Here is a 19,217-nt window from a genome sequence, read left to right as displayed (position 1 = left end):
TAATTAAACCAAGAAAGAGAAAAAAAAAAAAAAGGCGATTGGACTTTTTTTTATTTTCAACGTAAAAGTTAAAATTGTAGTGGGCGACTCCATGGATGAAGTCAATTCCCATTCTGAATAGAACAGGTACTTCTTCCCGAAGAGAACCAACCTATTTGCATTGATTTTGTCCTCATTCTTCAAAGATACTTGTTTTCACCATTTTGTGGTGTCCAATTAGGAGGGTAAAAGACCATCAGAGTTATGTGCACACTTCTTGTCATCGCACAGTATATATATATATATATATATATATATATATATATATATATATATATGCTGCACTACATGGACAGGTCATTACCTAATAATAGAGATGTCGTACAGCTGTTTGGTTTTCTGATACTGAACCTTCGTCCTTCTATGTTGCTCTGTTCCATCCCCTCGAGACTTCTCTTTCACTTCTATAAAAGCTACCCAGATATGTAAACTGTAAATATTTCAGTAACTAATTAATCCACAAGTTCTACCCGTTATATCAATCTGATGACAAAAGGCTTCCTACAACTTATCCTTACAATCCACATGGACCAGCAAAGACGCACTATAGAGCTATGTACGTTGTCATATAATTTAAGTATGTGTTTGAAAATGGAATATGGTCTTAATTTGCATGGTTCTCAAAAGGATTTTGAAGAAAAACCTAAAATATTTGTTCTTTGAAGTGGCCAGGGTGCTTTCTGATGCAAGTTGCAGAAAGACTGCTTTTCTTGAAAAGTAATACAAAGTTGATAGTTATGTCATTTATCGAAGAAAAGAAGAAAATTTGACATGAATAACCAAGTTGCTCATGTTGCATTGGAGATTTTAATGCTAAATGTGTGGCTGAGAGATTGGTATATGCAAAGTGACTTGGGTGGGCACTAAGCCTTTTTCAGAATAGTTGCAGCAGCAACATTGGCAACTAATAAAAGAAAAAACAAACACAGTAACAGCATATCAGGAAATATGATTTGTTTATTTCTTTTGACTTTTGTGGAACGCCTTACCTTTGAGATAGTGATCCACCATCACCCATTTCATGGGCCCCCAAACCCAAAGAAGTATCCCTACAGTTTCCTCTCTCTCTCTCTTTTTCTTTTTTTTTTTTTTTTAAGATTTCTCAGAAATAAGATTATTCCAGAATACTTTACTATTTTGCCTCGCATATCTAAGTAAATTTTATTTTTGGAACATTCCGCAGATAAAACTACAAGCATTAGTTCCCTGTTTATCTACTCGAATTATCAACTCAGACTGATCAAATTAAGCAAAATAGGAAATTATACCAAACAGTCAATACCTCATTCTGCATAATTTCAAAGCTTGATTGATTCTCTGTTCCGATGAATAGAGTCAAAACATGCACAAAATCTGAACGCATGCAATTATAACTCCTTGTTGGATTTGCAAGTAAAATAAAGAATCACCACAAAGCATGATGCTTCCGGAGACTAGTAAAAGCTGCAACTATACTGATGCAACATTCTTGCCACCATCGACAATTGGATTGGCGGATGCAGAAATATCAAATATACGGTAAAAATTGGATAGGTCCCCCCCCCCCCCCAAAAAAAAAAAAAAAAAAAAAGATGATTAGAAAACACGTAAACCCCATTGCATTGGCATTCTTACGTGGATCTTCCAATGTTCTACAGCGGATTAAAGCATGGGATGCTTGTAAGTGGAATGCAAACTCAGCTTCGACTAGGCGATGAACGGATGAAGCATGGTCAACTTGGCCATATTATACCTGATAAAGGTGAGACTGGCGGCAAGTGTACTGAGAGAAAAGTAAGCGATCAGATACTATCGAATGTCCAAAGAGTGATAAGTGAGTCAGCCGGTTTGCCTACTGTTAACGTCATGTTTCGTATGTCTTTGAGCCTGGTTTTAGCAATTCAGTTCTTTAGAATTGAGCTTGCGAAAATAGAAAAGAAGACAACTAGAAGTGGGTGGCCTTGGAGCTCGGAAGTCTCTGATTCCAAAATTAGTATCTTCTTTTGAGAGTTTGTAAATAAGTGAAAGAGTCTAAGGATTAGAGAGAGTTTCTCGTATATGAGAGTTGCTATTTATACTAGGAGTTTGGAGAGGGGGAGATAGATCGTGTCTACCCCCGTAGAGCGCATGTCATTTGCACTGTTCCTGTTGTCAGAGTCTTTTAATGCGGCGTGCCTTTGCGACATTGTCATTAATGTGGCGTGTAGCTCGGATAGTGGTGTCATTAATGTGGCGTGGTTTTCTGACTTGTTTTATCTTTGGCGGACCATCAATGTCCCATGTCAAAGAATCAAGGGTTTTCCGTCTTTCCCCTTTTGCCATGTACAAGTCCCCATAATCGGAGTGTGGCCGAGCGATGTCAGGCATGTCCATTCTATTAGCAATTATTGTTTACTTTTTCTTGTAGGCGCCTTGCTTCATAGGTAAGCTCAAACCCTGGGGCCAGATATCGAGTTGAAGTCAGTGGGCTTGTGAAGTGGGGGAAAATCCCCTTACACCTACTTCACCCAAAAGAACATGGTTGCTTGTGTGAAACAATAATCACAAAACTATTTCACAGGTAAAAGCATAATCATGTGTACACGGACCCTTAGGGCCTGAATGCAGCAACAACTTCATAAAACCTTCACGGCAAGAAATCCAGGGTTTTGAATTATAGACTCAGATTAATGGGACCACGTATTTGCAGAACTGGGTAGCTAACCATCATATTTAGGTTTTGATCTGTCTAAAAAAGCGGACAATAAAGGACTAAAGATTACTGAGCACAAACTAACATGATTGTCTGAAACGGCCAATTGTGCAAGTCAACAACCTTATTGATGTCTTTAACTGGTTATGTTTAATCCATCCTCAAACTGCCTACCATCCATTTTAGTACGTAATGCTAACTCAGTCAAAGCATCCACAGGGATTGATAATTTGATACCTAGGAAACAATTAGTTCTTCAAGAGGAGGGGAATATGCACATAAATTGAAGCGTCTCCATTTGATTTCATACTTAAGACTGAGATTTAAATCATTATAGTATTTTCTTCTTTTGCATCGTTTAAAAACAATGAAACTCAAGCCCTCAATCAGGCGATCACACAGAAAAACCATCACAAAAGCACTGACAGTGAAACTATACTGAACATAGCCTAGACTTGTTAAAACATACATGATAGCTGCCTTATCCAGGTATTTGATGTCTTGAGGATTGGAATTGAAACATCAAATTGTGCGGCTTGGTATGAGTTCCATAATGAGCACTGCCATACAGATTTCGCCCTTGTGCTTTAAAGTCATATGGAGATGACATTAAAAGGTTTCCACGAGCTAAGTCGAAAACCGTGACTGCTTCATTGGGAGGTTGATTCCAGTCAAGTGACATTCTTGGAGCGCTGGTTGGCTTTTGCTGAAGTGGAAGCACAAAAGACTGATCATATGGGAGAGGTTTATTATTTTCCGGTGTGGTGTCTGTGAGACTGACAGTTGTGATGTCATGGATGCTTGGCCTTCTCTTATCTTTCCCTCCTGAAAGCTGCCTTATAAAGTACTTCTGAGCATGACTTGCCACTTGAGTTGGAGTCTTGGTAATTACATAGTTCCGGGAGATATTTCTCCAGTCCCCTCTACCGTACGTTTGAAGCCCCATCAGGAACCGCCTGTAATTCATTACAAAACAGCCCCAACTTCAAGAACAAAAGCATGACATTCAAAAGACTTCAAACTGCAGAATAGACAATCTAAAGATGAAGGCGAAGTTCAGAATGCCAACAAGTTTGAGACTTTACCAACTCATCTCCATGTTAAACGACGTCACGGGCTCTATTTACAATTGCTTTGAACTTCTTTTGTTCGTATTTTGGGTTTTCAAAATTCAAATTACCACTTCATAAACATCTACTAGAAAAACTTAAAAAGTACGACTACTCAAGTAACAATGTAGCATAGTTGAAAATTTATTTAGCTAACAACCAATCGGTTGAAAAGGACATTTATTTGGTTATTTTTCTCAAATCGATGACCAAGAAAAAAGAAGTTCAAGTAAGCCAAGCACAATCGTGTGATTAAATCGGTTAGAGCTTTAATTTCATTTAACATTATAATGGAACAGCATCATGTAAGACTACCAATTTGAGAGTTTCTTTTCCTTGGTTTCCACAGTAACTGATAAAGGGCATTGGAACTAAACGGAGTTTTTAAGAGTCCATATACTCACTTTTCTTTTAGTTTTCTAAACGAAGGAAGAAAGAAAAGAGTCACCAAAAACCTCATGCGTTCTCACACTTAGAAGCTAAATTCTAAAGATTCCAACGAAATATAAGGGAATTCACCTGTGTTCGTCTTCTGTCCATGGCACTCCTTTCTTCCTTTCCTGATCAGGACCACGAGCTGTTGAAGATTTTCTTCTATGGGCATCAAAGTTGCGATCATCAAACAACTCCATTGTGAAGGAAGAGATCAGGTAATCGGGAATCGGAAACCGCCCTGCTTCTATATCACTGACATCATCTTCCAACTCCTTGTACTGCTTGATCACATCCCACACCGTCTTTCCCGGGATCATTTCCGCCACTTTTGTCCATCGGTCGTGAGTGTTCTCGTCGTATATAGCAAGCGCTCTCTCAAACTTCTTGTTTTCTTCTCTAGTCCATTCTGTGCTCTGGCTCGCTTGGACAAACCAGTTGGAGTTTGACATAAACGAAGCTGGATAGAGAGTTTCCATAATTCCTAGTACTGATTTACAACAATAGCCCGATAATTCATTTAAGTAGCATTGAAATTAAACTTAGAAAGTGAGATAAGTATTAGAGAAGTATTAGAAACAGAGACAGAAGTTAGAAAGAATGGAATCTTTACAATGATTTAAAACGCATTGAATTCAGAATCTTTTACTGGGAATCAAGAATCTTCTTTTCTTAATAGCATCAACTGAAGAATCCTAAAAAGACCCACCTTTTAAGAATCGAAGGGAATCTTGGAAAAACGTGAGCAATCTGATTTTGTTGCTTTGGTATAAACCCCTAGAGAGAGAAACCAAAACACAGATGGTTTTTTTTTTTTTTTTTAATTTTAAGCAAAGAAGCCGAAAACTTTCGAAGAAATGAAGATCAAAAGTGAAAAATTGAAACTACTCGGAAGCTCCAGAAAATCATGAAAAGAGAGCAAAATACGAAGAACCAAGGAGCAAGATCGTAGAAAAAGGTGGACAAAGCAGTGGAGAAAAAAGACGGATTCTGAAGAATCCGGAGAGGAAAAGGCGGGAAACATATATTTTTTCTTGGTTTCTTTGACAAGAGAAAGTTCAATCTATATAAGAAAGATCAGTGAGAAAGTCAAGAATCAATGAATCAAAATCAGTTAAGATTTCTCGGTAGTTGTAGAAGAATTCAAAGGAGAGAAGAACTGGGACAGAGAATTGGGGGCATGAAATGTGGCAAGTTGAGACAGGAAGAACAGGCCCAGCGACAGTTCCCTCTTATTATTGTAGGGTGTTTGATAATGATTTTTCCTCTGCCAAAAAAGAAAAAGGATCGTGATTTTTCTCATCTTTTCCCTTTCGCTTTCTTTTCTTTTTCCAATGGGCCAAATTAGGCTTTCATAATTGATAGTTGATACTATCCTCCCGATGTTTAATTAGGTAAGTTTGATCGGTAAATTGTTATGTTGGTCTGTTCCTTTTAAGTTTCAAATTATTAAGGGTTTCACCCTTTATACCCATCTCAAATCTCAATTATCCAGAACCCCAAGAAAAAAAACAACAATTTTTCTCAAGTGCATAGGAACTTCATGATTTTAGAGTGTAATTGAAGCCAATGATAAGTCACTCATAACTTGTTTTTTTTTTTTTTTTTTTTTAGGGAGAGGCTAGGGGCCGGACGGGTGAATTTGGGACTTTTACACTCTTTAATAGAATTTTGACATATAACTATTCTAAAAATAATAATAATAGAACCGTACAACATGCAAGTAAAACCTATTTTTTCTTTTCTTCATTCTCTCCCTCTGTTTTCTTGTCACGCGCTCTCTCATTCTCTGTGCTTGGCAGTGTGCTCTCTCTGTTCACTCTGTCATTGTTGGCATACAATCTCCAAATTCAAACAAGGAGAAAAATAGAAAGAGGAATGTAAGGCCCAGTTTCTTCTTCAGTGGCCCGGTCCGTGCGTGAAAATGGCCCAGCCATTTTCGTGTTAGTCTGAACGGCATCGTTTAGGTAAGTTTTGGTTTTCCTTCCTGTTTTCCCTCCCGTTTCTTTCTCCCTCTTTCTCTCTTTCAGTTTCTGATTTTATTTTTTCTTTCTCACGTCCAGACCTCTCCTTCTCTCCCACGTTTCCTTCTTTTTTTTTTCTCTCGGTTTCTTCTTCATTTCCATTTGTTGGCATTGATTGGAGGTTCCGAATATTTCCTCATTGTTGCGGTTTCTGTTTCGTTTCTTTTCCTTCTGGTTTTTTCTGGGTTTCTCTCGTGCAGTCAGACTCTCCATCAGGTAAATCATTTTCGCCGATCATCTCTCCTTGTTTGCTTTTGGTTGATTTCGTGATTTTGAATCACATGGCTTAGACTTTCTCTCATGCGCTGCATTTGTTTCAGTGGGTTACCGATTACTGCACTTCCTCTTCCTCTCCCTCGCGCCCCACTGTTGTTGCAGTCGGCATCCCTCACTTCAAACTCGCTCTTCTCTTCCACTCGCGCTGCGCTTTCATCTTCAGGTATCTTCTTTTCCTCTCTAGTCGACGCCTTTCAGTGTTTTTGCAGTTTATTTAGTTATTTATTTTTTTTGCTGTTTTTCTTCTTCCTTCGGCCCCTGTTTCTTTGTGCTGCCGTGTGGGATGTTTGTAGGTGGTGTTGCTGCGTCTTCTCCTTACCGCAGTGTTGGCACCGATTCTCTGTCCAACGGTTAAGAGGTAAGGAAACCGAGTGATTTGTGGCTTGTGATGTTATGATTCTTGGAAAATTTTTCTACGTCTTATAATCTATGGTTGGGCTTGGTTTGCTGTTGGTGATTTTGGGTGTTGGCGAGGTGGTGCGGAAGGAGCTTGGAAACGGTGTAATGTTGTTGTAGTTAAATTGTGTTGGTTGTTGGGAGTTATAGCTGCGGAATTGAGTGTGATTTGTGGTTTATTTTGAAGTATTTGGTTTGGATGTGCAGTAAACCAAATGGATAGTCGGAGTTGAATGGGTGTTGCTTTTGTACTGTTCGGGTTTTTATACTACTGTTGGAGTGGAGGATTAAATTATTTTGTAAGTGATTGCTTGGAGTTAAGGGCCTTTGAAGTGGGATTGATATTTTATTTTTGTGTTTGATGTTGACTTTGGTGAGCGTTTAGGAATATATCAAAGATTAGTATATGGTTCTTTGGGTTGAAATGGGGGCTGTCCAATTTACTATATGGTTGTCTTAGTGTGTTGTTTTTGCTATAATATGGTTTGGGATTATATGTTTTAATTATTAGATGGAAGTTATGCCAGTGGTCGTTTAATAATCAGTGTATCTATATTATTTTCATGATTAGGTGGCGAGATTGGTAGAGATCATTTTCAAGGTTTAGATAATACGCTGCAGGAGTCAGGTAAGCGGGGTTCCTATGCTGGGTTTTTGTACAAGTTAATAAGACTGTGGTTGATTTTATGAAAACTTGCATAATTTGTGTTGTGTTGGAAACTTGTGAAAACAAAGATCAACCTCGGTCTCTTATCTGCATTATTCATGAAATCTGTGTGAAAAAGAAAATATATTCTGACATGCATTGTGTAGACATGAGCTAAATTCTGTCATGTGATTTCTGAAATCTGGAAAAGAGCGATATTGAGAATATGAAAAGTTGTGCATTTATTTGTTCTGACTTTTGTGTTCAGCGTGTGCAAACTGTTCTGATTCTATTTTGGTACTCTGTATTATTTTGATATAACATCTGAAAACCTTTGGCATGGTGTACTGGTTTTCGTATCTGACTCTGTCTCTGCTTTGCTCTGCTCTGCTCTGTTATGCTCTGCTCTGTTTGGGTTGGTACCAACTTCTCTGTCTCTGAGTGCACCCACTTTGGAAACAAAGTGGTTTTATTGTGGTCTTTCCTGTGTGCACACTCGGGGCTCCGAGAAGAATAAAGGAAAGATTTCACCTCTGTCTCTGCCTGGTTTGGCCACCGGGGTTAGCACAACCCTACCACGGGGGTGAAACATGGTCTCTGCTCTGTTTGATGCTCTGTTTTGATCTGATGATGATACTCAGTTTATGTTATGCCAAAGTACCATGGGTTTTACTTGTTTTAAAACCATCGCTCTGTTATTTTGAAAATATGTTCTGTTCTGCATGATAACTCTGGAAAATATTTTATTCTGCATATTCTATTTTATAAATGCTCATGTTTGCACGCTAGCATATGATTTCTGCTTACTGAGTTGTGATAACTCACCCCCTATCATGATAATATTTTTCAGATGATGTGGAGAGTCCAAATGAGGACCTGGATTAGATTGGTGAACATGGTTAAGCTGAGGAGATGTAGTTGGAATAAGGACTCTTGATGTTCTTAGTTTTTATTGCCTTTAAGTTTTAATTATTTGTTTGGGTTTAGTAGGACCTATGGTGTTTTCAGTTTGGTATGTTACTACCGGGAGGTTATGGACCCCTTTGATCTATTATTATTGCATTAAAGTTTGTGTGGAGTTTGTAATGAGATTATTGAGAAGATTTGAGATTGATTTCATTTATAAAGTTTTTGGAGAATTTTTCTTTGGATGTGTTGGGAGACATGTTTATGAGTGTAAAGTAGTAAATCTCCAAGCCACCCGGGTTTGGAGTGTTACAAGGAATATAATTTTCTCACCCTTCCCTTCTTACCCAAATTTTGAGGGTTTATCGAGAGGTTATATACTAAGAGAGGGCTTGCTATCGCGAACATGAATTTTTGGTTCTTCAATCTTTTTGGATGTTTGTTGTCTGTCCATAAGCATTTACAAATTCATAAATAAAAGTACACAAATTTGGGTGCATATGCTGAAAATTAGCTTGGCACAGGAAAAATCAGATAAAGAGAGTGGAGAGAGGGGGAGAAAGAGGGAGAGTGAGGGGGAAAAGAGAGAGAAAGTGAATTTCTTTTAAAATACCTATGTGTCAAAATTTTATTAGAGGATGTAAAAACCCCTTGTTCACTTGGTTCGATTTGAAGTTAATCTTTTTTTTTAATAAAGGCGACATCTAGTTTTATTTTTTCGAAAGAAGAGATCAAGAGAAAAGTAAACCAGATCTTTCAAACACATAAATACTCCTTAATCTCTCTTAGAACGTCTTCAAAAAACAAAAACACTTGAGATGCACCCACCTTGATTAAAGAAATCAGCAATTTGGTTTGCTACTCTGTAAATGTGTTTCACCTGTTCAATTAAAACTTAAACCTTGGCAGCAAACTGAAATTTGATCCAGAACCTCAAACTGCACCCATACAGTTAAGACTCTATTTCGATTGCATTGAAAACGGAGCTTACTGTTTAATTCTACACAATCCAAAACCGCACGTACTTCTGCCATATTATCAGAAACAATCCGAATCCTTCCTCGTAGGCCTCTCTGCATTTTGGGAGCAGATCATGCAAAAATCGAGCGCAATGGATGTTAGAAAAATGAAAATTTGAACAGCACGACACTTTGTTGAATAGTTTGCGAATGAAAAACCATCATTAGGATTTGTGTAATACTCTCAAATTGTCTGTGTGTTGTCCAAGGATAGTTACACGATCAATTCGACCGTTGGGAATAGTTTGCGCGGAATTCCTGATTCTAAACTTAAAACAATCTGATTGTACATTTAAATAACGGCTCCTCTTTCCCTTAACTGTTGTTGCGCCTGTAGCTCAGTGGATGGAGCGTCTGTTTCCGAAGCAGAAAGTCGTAGGTTCGATCCCTACCTGGCGCGTTACCATTTTAGTATCGATGTATCTTACATAAAAACGTATTGTAATGTTATTATAAATACAAATAATATTTTCTTTCCTAGTTTACTCTATGTATTTGACTGCTGACGTATTTTAATTTTTTTTCTTTTGTTAAATGTTAAAAAAAGTTACAATAGTGAATTTGTGTTTTCTTTAAATATTTAAAGATATTTTTTTATTTTTTTATTTTTTTTTAAAGTGAGATTGCACTATAGGCACATCCAACGGTAATAGTTGGGCTGCACAGTAGAATGATCCTTCATTTTGATATATGGATTTCGTTCTTATAATGTTTAGCATATCAATAACTGATATCTATTATTATTATTATTATGTAATTAAATTTTAATATATGGATTTGATAGGATCATCGGGAAGTTTTTTGAACTGGAAATCAAGTTACGTAACAATGTACATGACGCGTGGCTTAGCAATAATTTTCAGCTAGTGTTATTGTTGTTTCACAGGAATTCAACCTTCAATTTCCAAAGTCTCACCATAAGTTGAGTATTTCACTCGTAGAAGACCCACTCCTTAAACTTGGTTCAAAATTAACAACCAAAAACAATACTATTTCATTTATGCAGCAGCTCCAACTGGCACCCCAGCTTCAAGCCTGGAGGATCCATATAGAGTTTTTTCGAATCGGACAATCTCATTCTTGGATCCATAAGCAACTTGGGTTCTGTCGTCAAGATTGTTGATCACTTTGTCTAGTACAGATTGATGGCCATCACTGCTGTAACCTCCAGCATTCTCAACCAGTAATCCCAAAGGGGCTACCTCAAATAACAGTCTCAGCTTGGCTTTGGTAGATGGGGAAATCACATTAGTGAAGATACCCTTTTCTTTCACGATAATCTGCATGACATGGAAATCGTGAATCTCGTCAGAATGCTTGAGCTTTTCTGAAAAACAACAAAAACAAAACAGGGCAACAGGACAAACCTGGTTAACATCCGGCACCATTCCTCCGGTGTACCTCAACGTGTACTTCTCGTTTACATAATAGTTGATCAGCTGTTGGATCACAAATTAAATATCTAATTAGCGGTCTGCCTTAAGACGATGATGAAATATCAATAATATTAAAACCAAGTAATTAGTGAGACCTTGTTGTAGTCAGGGTTGTCGAATGTGGCCCTCAAGTTTCCAGGGGAGAATAGCTTTCCTTCACCAATTTCTGTTGTCTCCTTGACATGTTGCCATTTTCCTGACAAAATGCACCATGTGACGAGAGAGAGAATAGAGAGTGATCCTCACATTTTAAAAACAGGGAACCCTTCATTCCTTGGCAAGTAGGGAACCTCTTTTAATCATTTAAAGAGCAATTCAGGAGCCTCCAGGCTTTTATCATAAAATGATGTGGAGAAGATTAGAAAAAGAAGTTCCAGATAAAAATTTGGAATTTGATTATATTGTGGAAAGCAGACCTTCATCGAGAAGAAGGAACTCGTGGGTGCCGGGAAAGCCTTTAAGAGCAAGAACATATGTAGTTCTGGGACCATAAATGCCCATGGCTGAAGCGACTTGATCTCTTCCTGTCACCCCAGTTAGCTTGTCTCCAGGCCACACCCCAAAGATGGTGCCTACTGTAAAATTTGTGTCCACAATACTGGAGCCATCAAGTGGATCAAAAGCAACACTAAATCCACCTGTTCATAGTGCAAAATCTCATGAAACGTTATTTTAATACGTCCTTTTAAGTACTAAAATTTCCAATATACATGATCAAAAAAAAAAAAAATCCAATATACGAATTTCTATACAGGTGAAAGGACTTTCGGACCTTCAACCGGGCCTCCCATGTCTTGGAGTTCAGGAACTTCTTCAGAGCAAGCATATTTGCAGAAGTGCGAGTAAGTTAAGGCCTACACAAGAAAAGTCAGCGACATTGATTCTGAACTCAAGAATTTATTTAGGAAACAGGAGTAAATTTGGGGGGAAATCACTTATGATTGAAAACGATGTGTAACTTCTTATGCGAATTTCAGATTATATCTCAAATCCAATAGCATCAAGGAATGTTTGTAGTAGGGTTGCTCATAAACAAGTAGGTAGCTGGAACGGTTAGAAATGCTACACTTTGTACTTGAAACAGAAGCTTCGTTCAAAGAAGCATGTCTAAGGCTCTAAGATCTACGTTGTTTATTATAATGTTTCATATCACTTGAAATGTCACATCTACATTTCATAGAATTTAGTTTTGAGATAAGTTTTAACATATCAACTGCACCCTTTTTCACAACAAAGAGAAAGTCGCATGAAGATGAGTCCATTTAAAATTCATTCTAGTCATCATTACTTATCAATGTTTCTATCAATCATAAATCCAACAGGATTAGAGTAGAAAATAGAACAAGTTAGAACACATTGAATGGGGAAATCGAGTCCAACCTCAAAAAGAAGTTTGTCGGCTAGCATATCCACAGCAAGCTGTTCGTCTCCAAAGGAATTCACACATGCTGTCCCTCCACAAGAAGCTGTCCTCACTTTGAAAGATATGGTCCTTAATGCTTCTCCCATGCACGTCATCAACCTGATTAGTCCCTTATCTGGGGTAGCCTTTGCAAGGAACTCTTCCTACAAGTACAAAGTCATATCAAATCATACTTTATCCATGCTTCCTGAATTCCCTTCTTCTACATGGCTAGATTTCACTAGATGTGGAATTCACAACCTGAATTACTCACACAGGTTGTCCAGCTTTTAACAACTTAGGCTCATGAAATAGAATTAGCCTCCATGCAACTTACCAAGCTATCGCCGATTTCGCATCTTGTTACATGGGAAGAGTTCTTTGTCTTGGAAACTTTCAGTGATGATTTTGGCACCACTCTTAATGATTCTCCAAAGAGAGAGGTTGATTTCAAACTCTGCCATGCATGTCAGAACACTTTTTACAAATTGGATACAGTATATAAGTTTGATTGAATAAATACTATATATGATCATATGAACCATTAATTATTTTTTCAAAACAAAGTAAATATAGAGAGGTTAACAGGAATATTTGCACCCATATGTATTTTTCATACCCGGGAGCTGAAAGATGAAGAGATGGATGGTGGAGATACTAGAGCAGTTGAATGCTGAGAAGGAAGTGTACTAGGCAAGAATGCCCCACGAGTATAGCACGCTATGCCAGTCTCCATGCTCACAAGTGCAGATTGTAATTCAAAGCAAAGACCAAATTACAAGCAGCCACTTAGGTTGTGGTAATGTCTTTGGGTTGTGTGTTATTGCATCTCGTCTTTCGCATGGAAACTGGGGAATGGTGAAGGATAGCAGATGAGTGGTTAGTAGCCGTCAGCCACGTGGTAGATGTTGCAAAGATAGCTGATAATGTGGCATGGGCTAAGGTTAATCAAGTATCCGCTCAGATTTATGTGGCTCTGCTCGATCTGGTCCTATTAACAGACACAATTAAAAGCCCCACTTGCGTTTGACGGCCTGGCCTGTATTCGGTATTCTGCTTCTGCATACGTATTGTTATTTAGTTTGTTAGTGGCAGATGCTAGACAGATAGGATTACTACGTACTCACTCAATGCCACAATGCTGTCGGACTGCGACCTGTTAATCTATGAAATACTATTATGCATGGCATATTTAATAAATAGATTATTATTTCAGATTTTCCATTAATGTTTGTCGATCTTGTTTCATGAACCGGTCTGTACGAGGGTCACTCGGGCCAATCACTCAGCATAAATAACAAATAATTAATGGAAATAGATTTTCAATATATTTCTTTTCATTTTCCTGTTCTATGCATCTAATGGAAATTATATTGTCAGAGAAAAAAATAGATATTATAATTTGACGTTAAGAAAATAAAAAGGTGGTTACATGAAAAGCCAAAACAATAATAAATAAAGAGGGAAAAAAATGAGAAAGAAGGTGACAGTGAGATGCACATAAGAAATGAATAATACTACATACAGTTGTGAAATGTATAAATATCGTACAGTCACTTTAAAAAAGAATGAAGTCTACTATTAAATACTAATTTTGTAAGGCCTCTTTTTATTAAAAATTATGATACGATTGCCATCTTGTTGTATTTGTTATGGACAAGTATAGATATTGTATCGGTCTTAGGCTCATAATGCAATGGGCCAAAATATTAACACATGAGGAAAGCCCTTCTCTTCTCTCACCCTATATATAATAGAGTTAGCATCGAATTCTATTATCAGTTGTTGTTAGGTTTAGAGATAAATTTTTACTCTCTTAAGATTCAAGCCGCCGTTACAGTAAAACGGATTGTGTCCATATTGGAGGTAATAAAATTACAGAGGCTACCAATAAAAACTCATTTACCTAGGAAAAATAATCTGAGCGCTTGGATGAATATAAAGGGCCAGGGCCCATTTTTGGACAATTGTTGGGCCCATCATCCAACCCAGACAACACCCATGACTCCCCGTTATCCTTGCTTTCCGACCCAAACCATGGGCCCTGCTCTGTTAGAGTTAGCCCAAAAAACACCAGTAAATATTAAAAGAATAATGCTATTATGTCTCGGTCCTCCTGAATTTATTTTCTCATTTTAACCATTTATTTATTTAATTTTTTTTCTTAATAGTTAAAAAAATGATTATTAATATATTTATATATTTTTTATTTTTTAAAAATATATAAAATAAATATATATATAATTTATACGAAACAGCACAGAGTAGACATCTGCATGTGGCAGAATAGTACCAATCATATTAAAAACAAATAAATCAGTTTTTCCCTAATGAATCTTAATATTGAACATCAGTTTTATTGTTTCATCTCCAATAAAAGACCATTAAGTTTTCTATCTGTTATTATTCTCCTTCATCTTAATCGCGTCAAGTAATAGCTAGACTCTTTTAAAAATCAATTTAAAATTTTTTAAATTGATTTTTAAAAATATTTTTCTTTCCAGACCACACATATTTTAAATTATAAAAAAGTTCATCTAATCAGTTGTTTTAATTTAAGGAAAAATCAAAACAATTTCTAATACGAAATATAGTTAAAATGTTTTATTTAAACAATTTTCCATCCTAAATTCCTAGTTACTCACTTTCGAAAATCAGTTCAAGACTTTTTTATGGGATAACTTTTCATTTTACCTGCCCACCACTTTATAGAAAAATATATCTAAAACAAAATTCAAAAACAAATTTCCTTACTCTTACCAATTTTTACAAAATTCAATAACAATAATTAAAAAAATATTTTTTATATTAGGTATATTTTTTTTCAAAATAATAATAATAACTTGCCAAATATCTCGCTGCTTTTGTGCTGTCCTTTTTTTTAAAGCTTTTCCGTTTGTAATCTCCGAGAGGCCCCACAACAGCAATCATTCTCGTTCCAAACAAGAAGGAAGCTTCGTCACTGAGAGAGAATAACAGATCTTGTGGGGAGTCTGGAGATAGCCAGAGAGTAAGAATAGAAACCCTGGAGTTTGTTAGAGCTTATTAATTCATCTTAGCCTATGCCCTCTTCCAGAAATCACCTTCTCTTCAATGTCTCTGTCTCTGGTACTCTCTCTTTCTCTCGGATCAAATTTGCCTGATTCGTTTAGCTTCAAGTATTTACTTTGCTGGATGACTTATGAAGAATATTTGCTAAACAGAAATAAAGGATTAATCCAATTATGTTGTTTCTAATGCGACCACACCAATTGAAACTTGAAGGGTTCCAACATCCGATCACCTTAGCGTTTTATGGACCCAATAAATGATTTTATATTATTTTCATCATTATGGCTGATCAGATGGTTTTAATTTTTAAGATTCAATGCCTTTTCTTTTTCCGGGTCTTTATTTGCTGCTAGAATTCAGACTGATGGGCATATAATGAACAAGATACAGTTTTGAATGGGCAATTCTGAAGAATATATTTTATCGGAAGATTGATATTTTTTTTGGGATCATTGTAGTTGGTCTGTAACTTATTAATCGGAGGAGCATGAGAAAGTCAATAAAAACCTCCACTGATTGACCCCCTCCGTCAGGATAACCTTTCATTTTTTAGGCCATCTAAAAATTACGAAATTAAAAAAAAAAAAAAAGAATCATGTTCATTCCTCATCAATTTCCTATATTTATTTTTTCTATAACAAGATTTTTTTTATCAGAAGTCATGTCTCTTCTAATATAAATACATGATATTCTAGAAAAATCATTATCTGTTTATTTTTTTGTCATTTTCCTTGTTCTGTTGTTCACGAAGTGTATTACTAACTTTGTTTCTCCCCCGTCCCGCCATTCAGTATGAATGGAGTAAGGGATGCCCTTCTTTTTCTAAAAGCCATTTTTCCCTTCCTTTTTTTGTCCTGAATTCAACGAAGTCCCTCGGGCTTTTGATACCGTTTGGAGCCATCATCACAGTATTGTATAGCATCTTACTACAGTTTGGCACCCTTTCGGCAGACAAACTGTAATAAGAACTTACTTGAGTGTCGTAATGAAACCCCGAAGTGTGATAGACAAAGAAGTTGAGATGTGGTACGGATGATTTTTTTTAACATAGTAAATGAAGCTGCTTGTAAGTTATGGCTTTATTCAAATGTTAATATTTTTAGTCATAGGAGTGCATATGACTCTAAAATAATGTAAACCCAAATGAGGCTGGTGTTTGACGAGTTTGAACACTGTATTACAGGTGTCCATTCTATCATCCGGAAGTGATTTGAATATTCTTGTGTGCACTGCTTTTGCCATTGATTTTTAATTCAGGAACCATGTCTGCGTACGCCCATGAAATGGAGCGGGAGATCTCAGCCCGAAGTCTCTCCAGTAGAAATTCTGGTAAGTGATACTCGCCACTTTTTAACTATCTTATGGGGTACAAGTAGTTTATGCCATTTGATGTTCATTAGGGCAGTATACAAGTGCTATTGCGAGAATCTAGAAACTCTCTCAAGTTCCAATTCGTAGAAATCTGTTTATTGTTGTGGAACTGTGTTATCATCAACCGTTTTATCTGCGAAATGTTTTAAACAAATACCTAAAACCTTAAGTTACCCTCTTATATTTGTTTGCAAAGTTGAAATTGTATTAAACTTGGGAACGAACAATGTAAACTTGGATAATGGAACTTCTTGTGTTGATTCAAAGAAGGCCTTCAAGTGGTACACTGTTTGTGCCTATCATCATGTGCCGCATGTACTGGCCTGTTTGGTAGACTATTTAACATGTATTCAAGCCAGAATACATTTTTAATTTTCTATGGGATTAATTTTGATATACTTCCTATCTGATTCTTTTTCTTTGGGCACAGAGATGGGAAGCCGGTATGTGATGGAATCAGGGTTCTACATGACGTCTTTTGCTGCAACGATCTTCATTGCTTCACTTGTAACTGTAGGGGTTTTATTAATCACTTTGCTGATTGCATTAACAGTAATGTTGCAATCTTGTCAGAGTAAGAGTTCAGGGGTTGTTGAGATTCAGAAAACAGTCAATGATTACAATGGTTGCAAGTTTTTTGCTCTGTATGCAGAGCTCAACATCTTTGAAGCAGATGAAATCCCTTCAACTTGCCAGGCTTTTGCTATTTGGTATATTAAAGCTGGTCAATATGCCAAAGATTTAAATGCTACCATGCTGGTGGTTGAGAATTACTTCAGTAGCATTACACCGCCAAATGATGGTCTTGATGTCGTATTGATGGACATAGATGACATTCTTTCCTCAGATCCTCACCATAATAATCTATTAATGCACAGGTAATTTCCTAATTGCATTCTGCACTTTTTTATGTTGTTTTTTTGGCTTTTTTCCCCATTTCATGGCAGAGTTTTGAGTGGGCTTCATAGATTGGATTTCTGAATCTGCTGAAATCTTTAATGACATTTTATAGTCCTCATGTATGGTTAAGTTGGTTTCTGTAAAGTGCCTGTTCATGTCAGTCATAAGTCTCCTAAAAAAAAGTCACATTTGAGTTCTTCCAATCTGGATTTACTGAATTAATTGGTTTAGCACTTCATCATCCTATCAAGATGAAAATGATTCTCCTTGGTACAGATTTGATCAGCTCGGTTGTCGTGATTGTGTCGAAGAGGCTACGCATCTGAAGCACCTCCTTATATTTAGATTATACATGAAACTTCAAGCTGGCGGGTGGCCTTTGGTTTTGTTATCAAGAAGGTCTGTGATACAAAAGAATGCCACTGTAGGGTATCTTATTTCTGCAGGATACAGTGGTTGGACCTCATTGATTATGAGGTATTGTTAATATGTTGCTTCATTTTATTTTAACCCTATAGGTGAACTGCGAGCCTTTTAAACTTTAACGAATGTTTTCTGTATTAATTATTTTTATTATTATGAAGTATATGCTGCAATAGTCTTCTATTATGCCGCCTATGCTCTTCGCTAAAATGTTCATTATCCATGCAGATCAGACGATGAACTGCAAATGGATGCCTGTCAGTACTTCTCTACGCGAAGGGCTCTAATGCAAAGAGATGGTTTCCAAATAACAGGTGTGATAAGCAGCCGCATGGATGCTTTAACTGGCCCATTTTTAGGAAAGCGTATTTTTAAGCTTCCAAATGCTATATATTACAATCTTGAGAGCACATCTATTTCAGAATAGATTAGTTCATGGCTAAAAATTCTTTGGGAGTTTCCGTTTGTAAACTCGATTCAGAGATCTCCAATTTAGTTGATAATTGTTATTATCAGATATTTGTATATATTTGTTCAATCTTTTCATATATTATAATGAAGTGACTTAAAGAACAATAGAGTTCAACCAGAAGAATATGTCGATGGATGAGTGAGTTACTGCTGACAGAAGAAAGAAGGCCATTAGGCATGGTTGACAACTCCAGGACGTACTTTCCACACAACCCGGAAAATACATGGTTGACAGGCACCTGAGGCTAGAAGTAGTGCAGAGGTTTGACCACCAGTGGTGCAAATAACACCCCCTGGATGAGTCGAGGTGAATCTGTGCCGCCCGCACTAGCTTGGGGATTCAAGGAGGTGTGGTTGGAGGCTCATCTGCATATCTAAAAACAACCTGTTACTTGTATGAATTTGAGGTCGGTCAAATTACCATTGTTCCTCTTATGCCTAGTCAAAACTTCTATGCATCCAGCGTGTTTATTGTCCCATCCAAGATAATTTCTAATTTGTAAGTAAGCTACAGTTCCTTAGAATCGAAATTGTGCAGCTTCTGGTTTGCCTTTTCAGGTTGAAGATTTCAACAGTACTGATAGGTCATACTTAACTGCTGACACAAGCACACAAAATGCTTTGAAATTTGGGTTAAAAAAAAAA

General features: G+C 36.9%; 3 protein-coding genes and 1 non-coding gene across 6 annotated transcripts; 2 read left to right on the top strand and 2 right to left on the bottom strand.

Annotated features, from left to right (window-relative positions):
• Positions 1 to 3,027: 3,027 nt before the first annotated feature.
• Positions 3,028 to 5,088, bottom strand: LOC108991760 (transcription factor DIVARICATA-like). Of its 2 annotated transcripts, XM_035692011.1 has the most exons (3): positions 4,961 to 5,088; positions 4,339 to 4,741; positions 3,028 to 3,666 (listed from the first exon to the last, which is right to left on the bottom strand). In XM_035692011.1, the coding sequence occupies exons 2-3, from the start codon at positions 4,728 to 4,730 to the stop codon at positions 3,192 to 3,194; spliced, it is 867 nt and encodes a 288-aa protein (XP_035547904.1). In that variant the 5' UTR covers positions 4,731 to 4,741; positions 4,961 to 5,088; the 3' UTR covers positions 3,028 to 3,191. The 2 variants fall into 2 exon arrangements, with proteins under 2 accessions (XP_035547904.1, XP_018821689.1); XM_018966144.2 differs by having other exon boundaries at positions 4,339 to 5,057.
• A 4,757-nt stretch (positions 5,089 to 9,845) lies between these two features.
• On the top strand, positions 9,846 to 9,918 carry TRNAR-CCG. Its single transcript has one exon. It is a non-coding gene; the product is annotated as a tRNA-Arg (tRNA).
• A 418-nt stretch (positions 9,919 to 10,336) lies between these two features.
• Positions 10,337 to 13,286, bottom strand: LOC108991877 (sedoheptulose-1,7-bisphosphatase, chloroplastic). The gene is made up of 8 exons (XM_018966277.2): positions 12,976 to 13,286; positions 12,694 to 12,813; positions 12,335 to 12,520; positions 11,727 to 11,808; positions 11,371 to 11,592; positions 11,050 to 11,150; positions 10,886 to 10,957; positions 10,337 to 10,798 (listed from the first exon to the last, which is right to left on the bottom strand). Exons 1-8 carry the CDS (start codon positions 13,090 to 13,092, stop codon positions 10,517 to 10,519), a joined length of 1,182 nt encoding a protein of 393 aa, XP_018821822.1. The 5' UTR covers positions 13,093 to 13,286; the 3' UTR covers positions 10,337 to 10,516.
• Positions 13,287 to 15,230: 1,944 nt separating this feature from the next.
• On the top strand, positions 15,231 to 19,096 carry LOC108991755 (uncharacterized protein At2g39920). 2 transcript variants are annotated; one of them, XM_018966141.2, is made up of 5 exons: positions 15,231 to 15,464; positions 16,591 to 16,736; positions 17,209 to 17,656; positions 17,955 to 18,155; positions 18,330 to 19,096. In XM_018966141.2, the coding sequence occupies exons 2-5, from the start codon at positions 16,670 to 16,672 to the stop codon at positions 18,526 to 18,528; spliced, it is 915 nt and encodes a 304-aa protein (XP_018821686.1). In that variant the 5' UTR covers positions 15,231 to 15,464; positions 16,591 to 16,669; the 3' UTR covers positions 18,529 to 19,096. The 2 variants fall into 2 exon arrangements, with proteins under 2 accessions (XP_018821686.1, XP_018821685.1); XM_018966140.2 differs by having other exon boundaries at positions 15,268 to 15,464; positions 16,665 to 16,736.
• Positions 19,097 to 19,217: the final 121 nt, after the last annotated feature.

This window comes from Juglans regia, chromosome 7, assembly GCF_001411555.2.
Source record: "Juglans regia cultivar Chandler chromosome 7, Walnut 2.0, whole genome shotgun sequence".
NCBI classification, from domain to species: Eukaryota; Viridiplantae; Streptophyta; class Magnoliopsida; order Fagales; family Juglandaceae; genus Juglans; species Juglans regia.
This window is presented reverse-complemented; position numbering and strand designations above follow the sequence as displayed.

What these genes read in the sequence shown, in the direction of transcription:
- LOC108991760 (XM_035692011.1), bottom strand. Translation starts at nt 4,730, where the DNA reads ATGGAAACTCTCTATCCAGCTTCGTTTATGTCAAACTCCAACTGGTTT. An exon ending in TGGACAGAAGACGAACACAG is followed by an intron (nt 3,667 to 4,338) that starts GTGAATTCCCTT and finishes AATGAATTACAG; the next exon opens with GCGGTTCCTGATGGGGCTTC.
- LOC108991755 (XM_018966140.2), top strand. Translation starts at nt 15,419, where the DNA reads ATGCCCTCTTCCAGAAATCACCTTCTCTTCAATGTCTCTGTCTCTG. An exon ending in TCTCTCCAGTAGAAATTCTG is followed by an intron (nt 16,737 to 17,208) that starts GTAAGTGATACT and finishes CTTTGGGCACAG; the next exon opens with AGATGGGAAGCCGGTATGTG. An exon ending in TGGACCTCATTGATTATGAG is followed by an intron (nt 18,156 to 18,329) that starts GTATTGTTAATA and finishes TTATCCATGCAG; the next exon opens with ATCAGACGATGAACTGCAAA.
- LOC108991877 (XM_018966277.2), bottom strand. Translation starts at nt 13,092, where the DNA reads ATGGAGACTGGCATAGCGTGCTATACTCGTGGGGCATTCTTGCCTAGT. An exon ending in CCGACAAACTTCTTTTTGAG is followed by an intron (nt 11,809 to 12,334) that starts GTTGGACTCGAT and finishes TTTCTTGTGTAG; the next exon opens with GCCTTAACTTACTCGCACTT. An exon ending in CATGGGAGGCCCGGTTGAAG is followed by an intron (nt 11,593 to 11,726) that starts GTCCGAAAGTCC and finishes CACTATGAACAG; the next exon opens with GTGGATTTAGTGTTGCTTTT.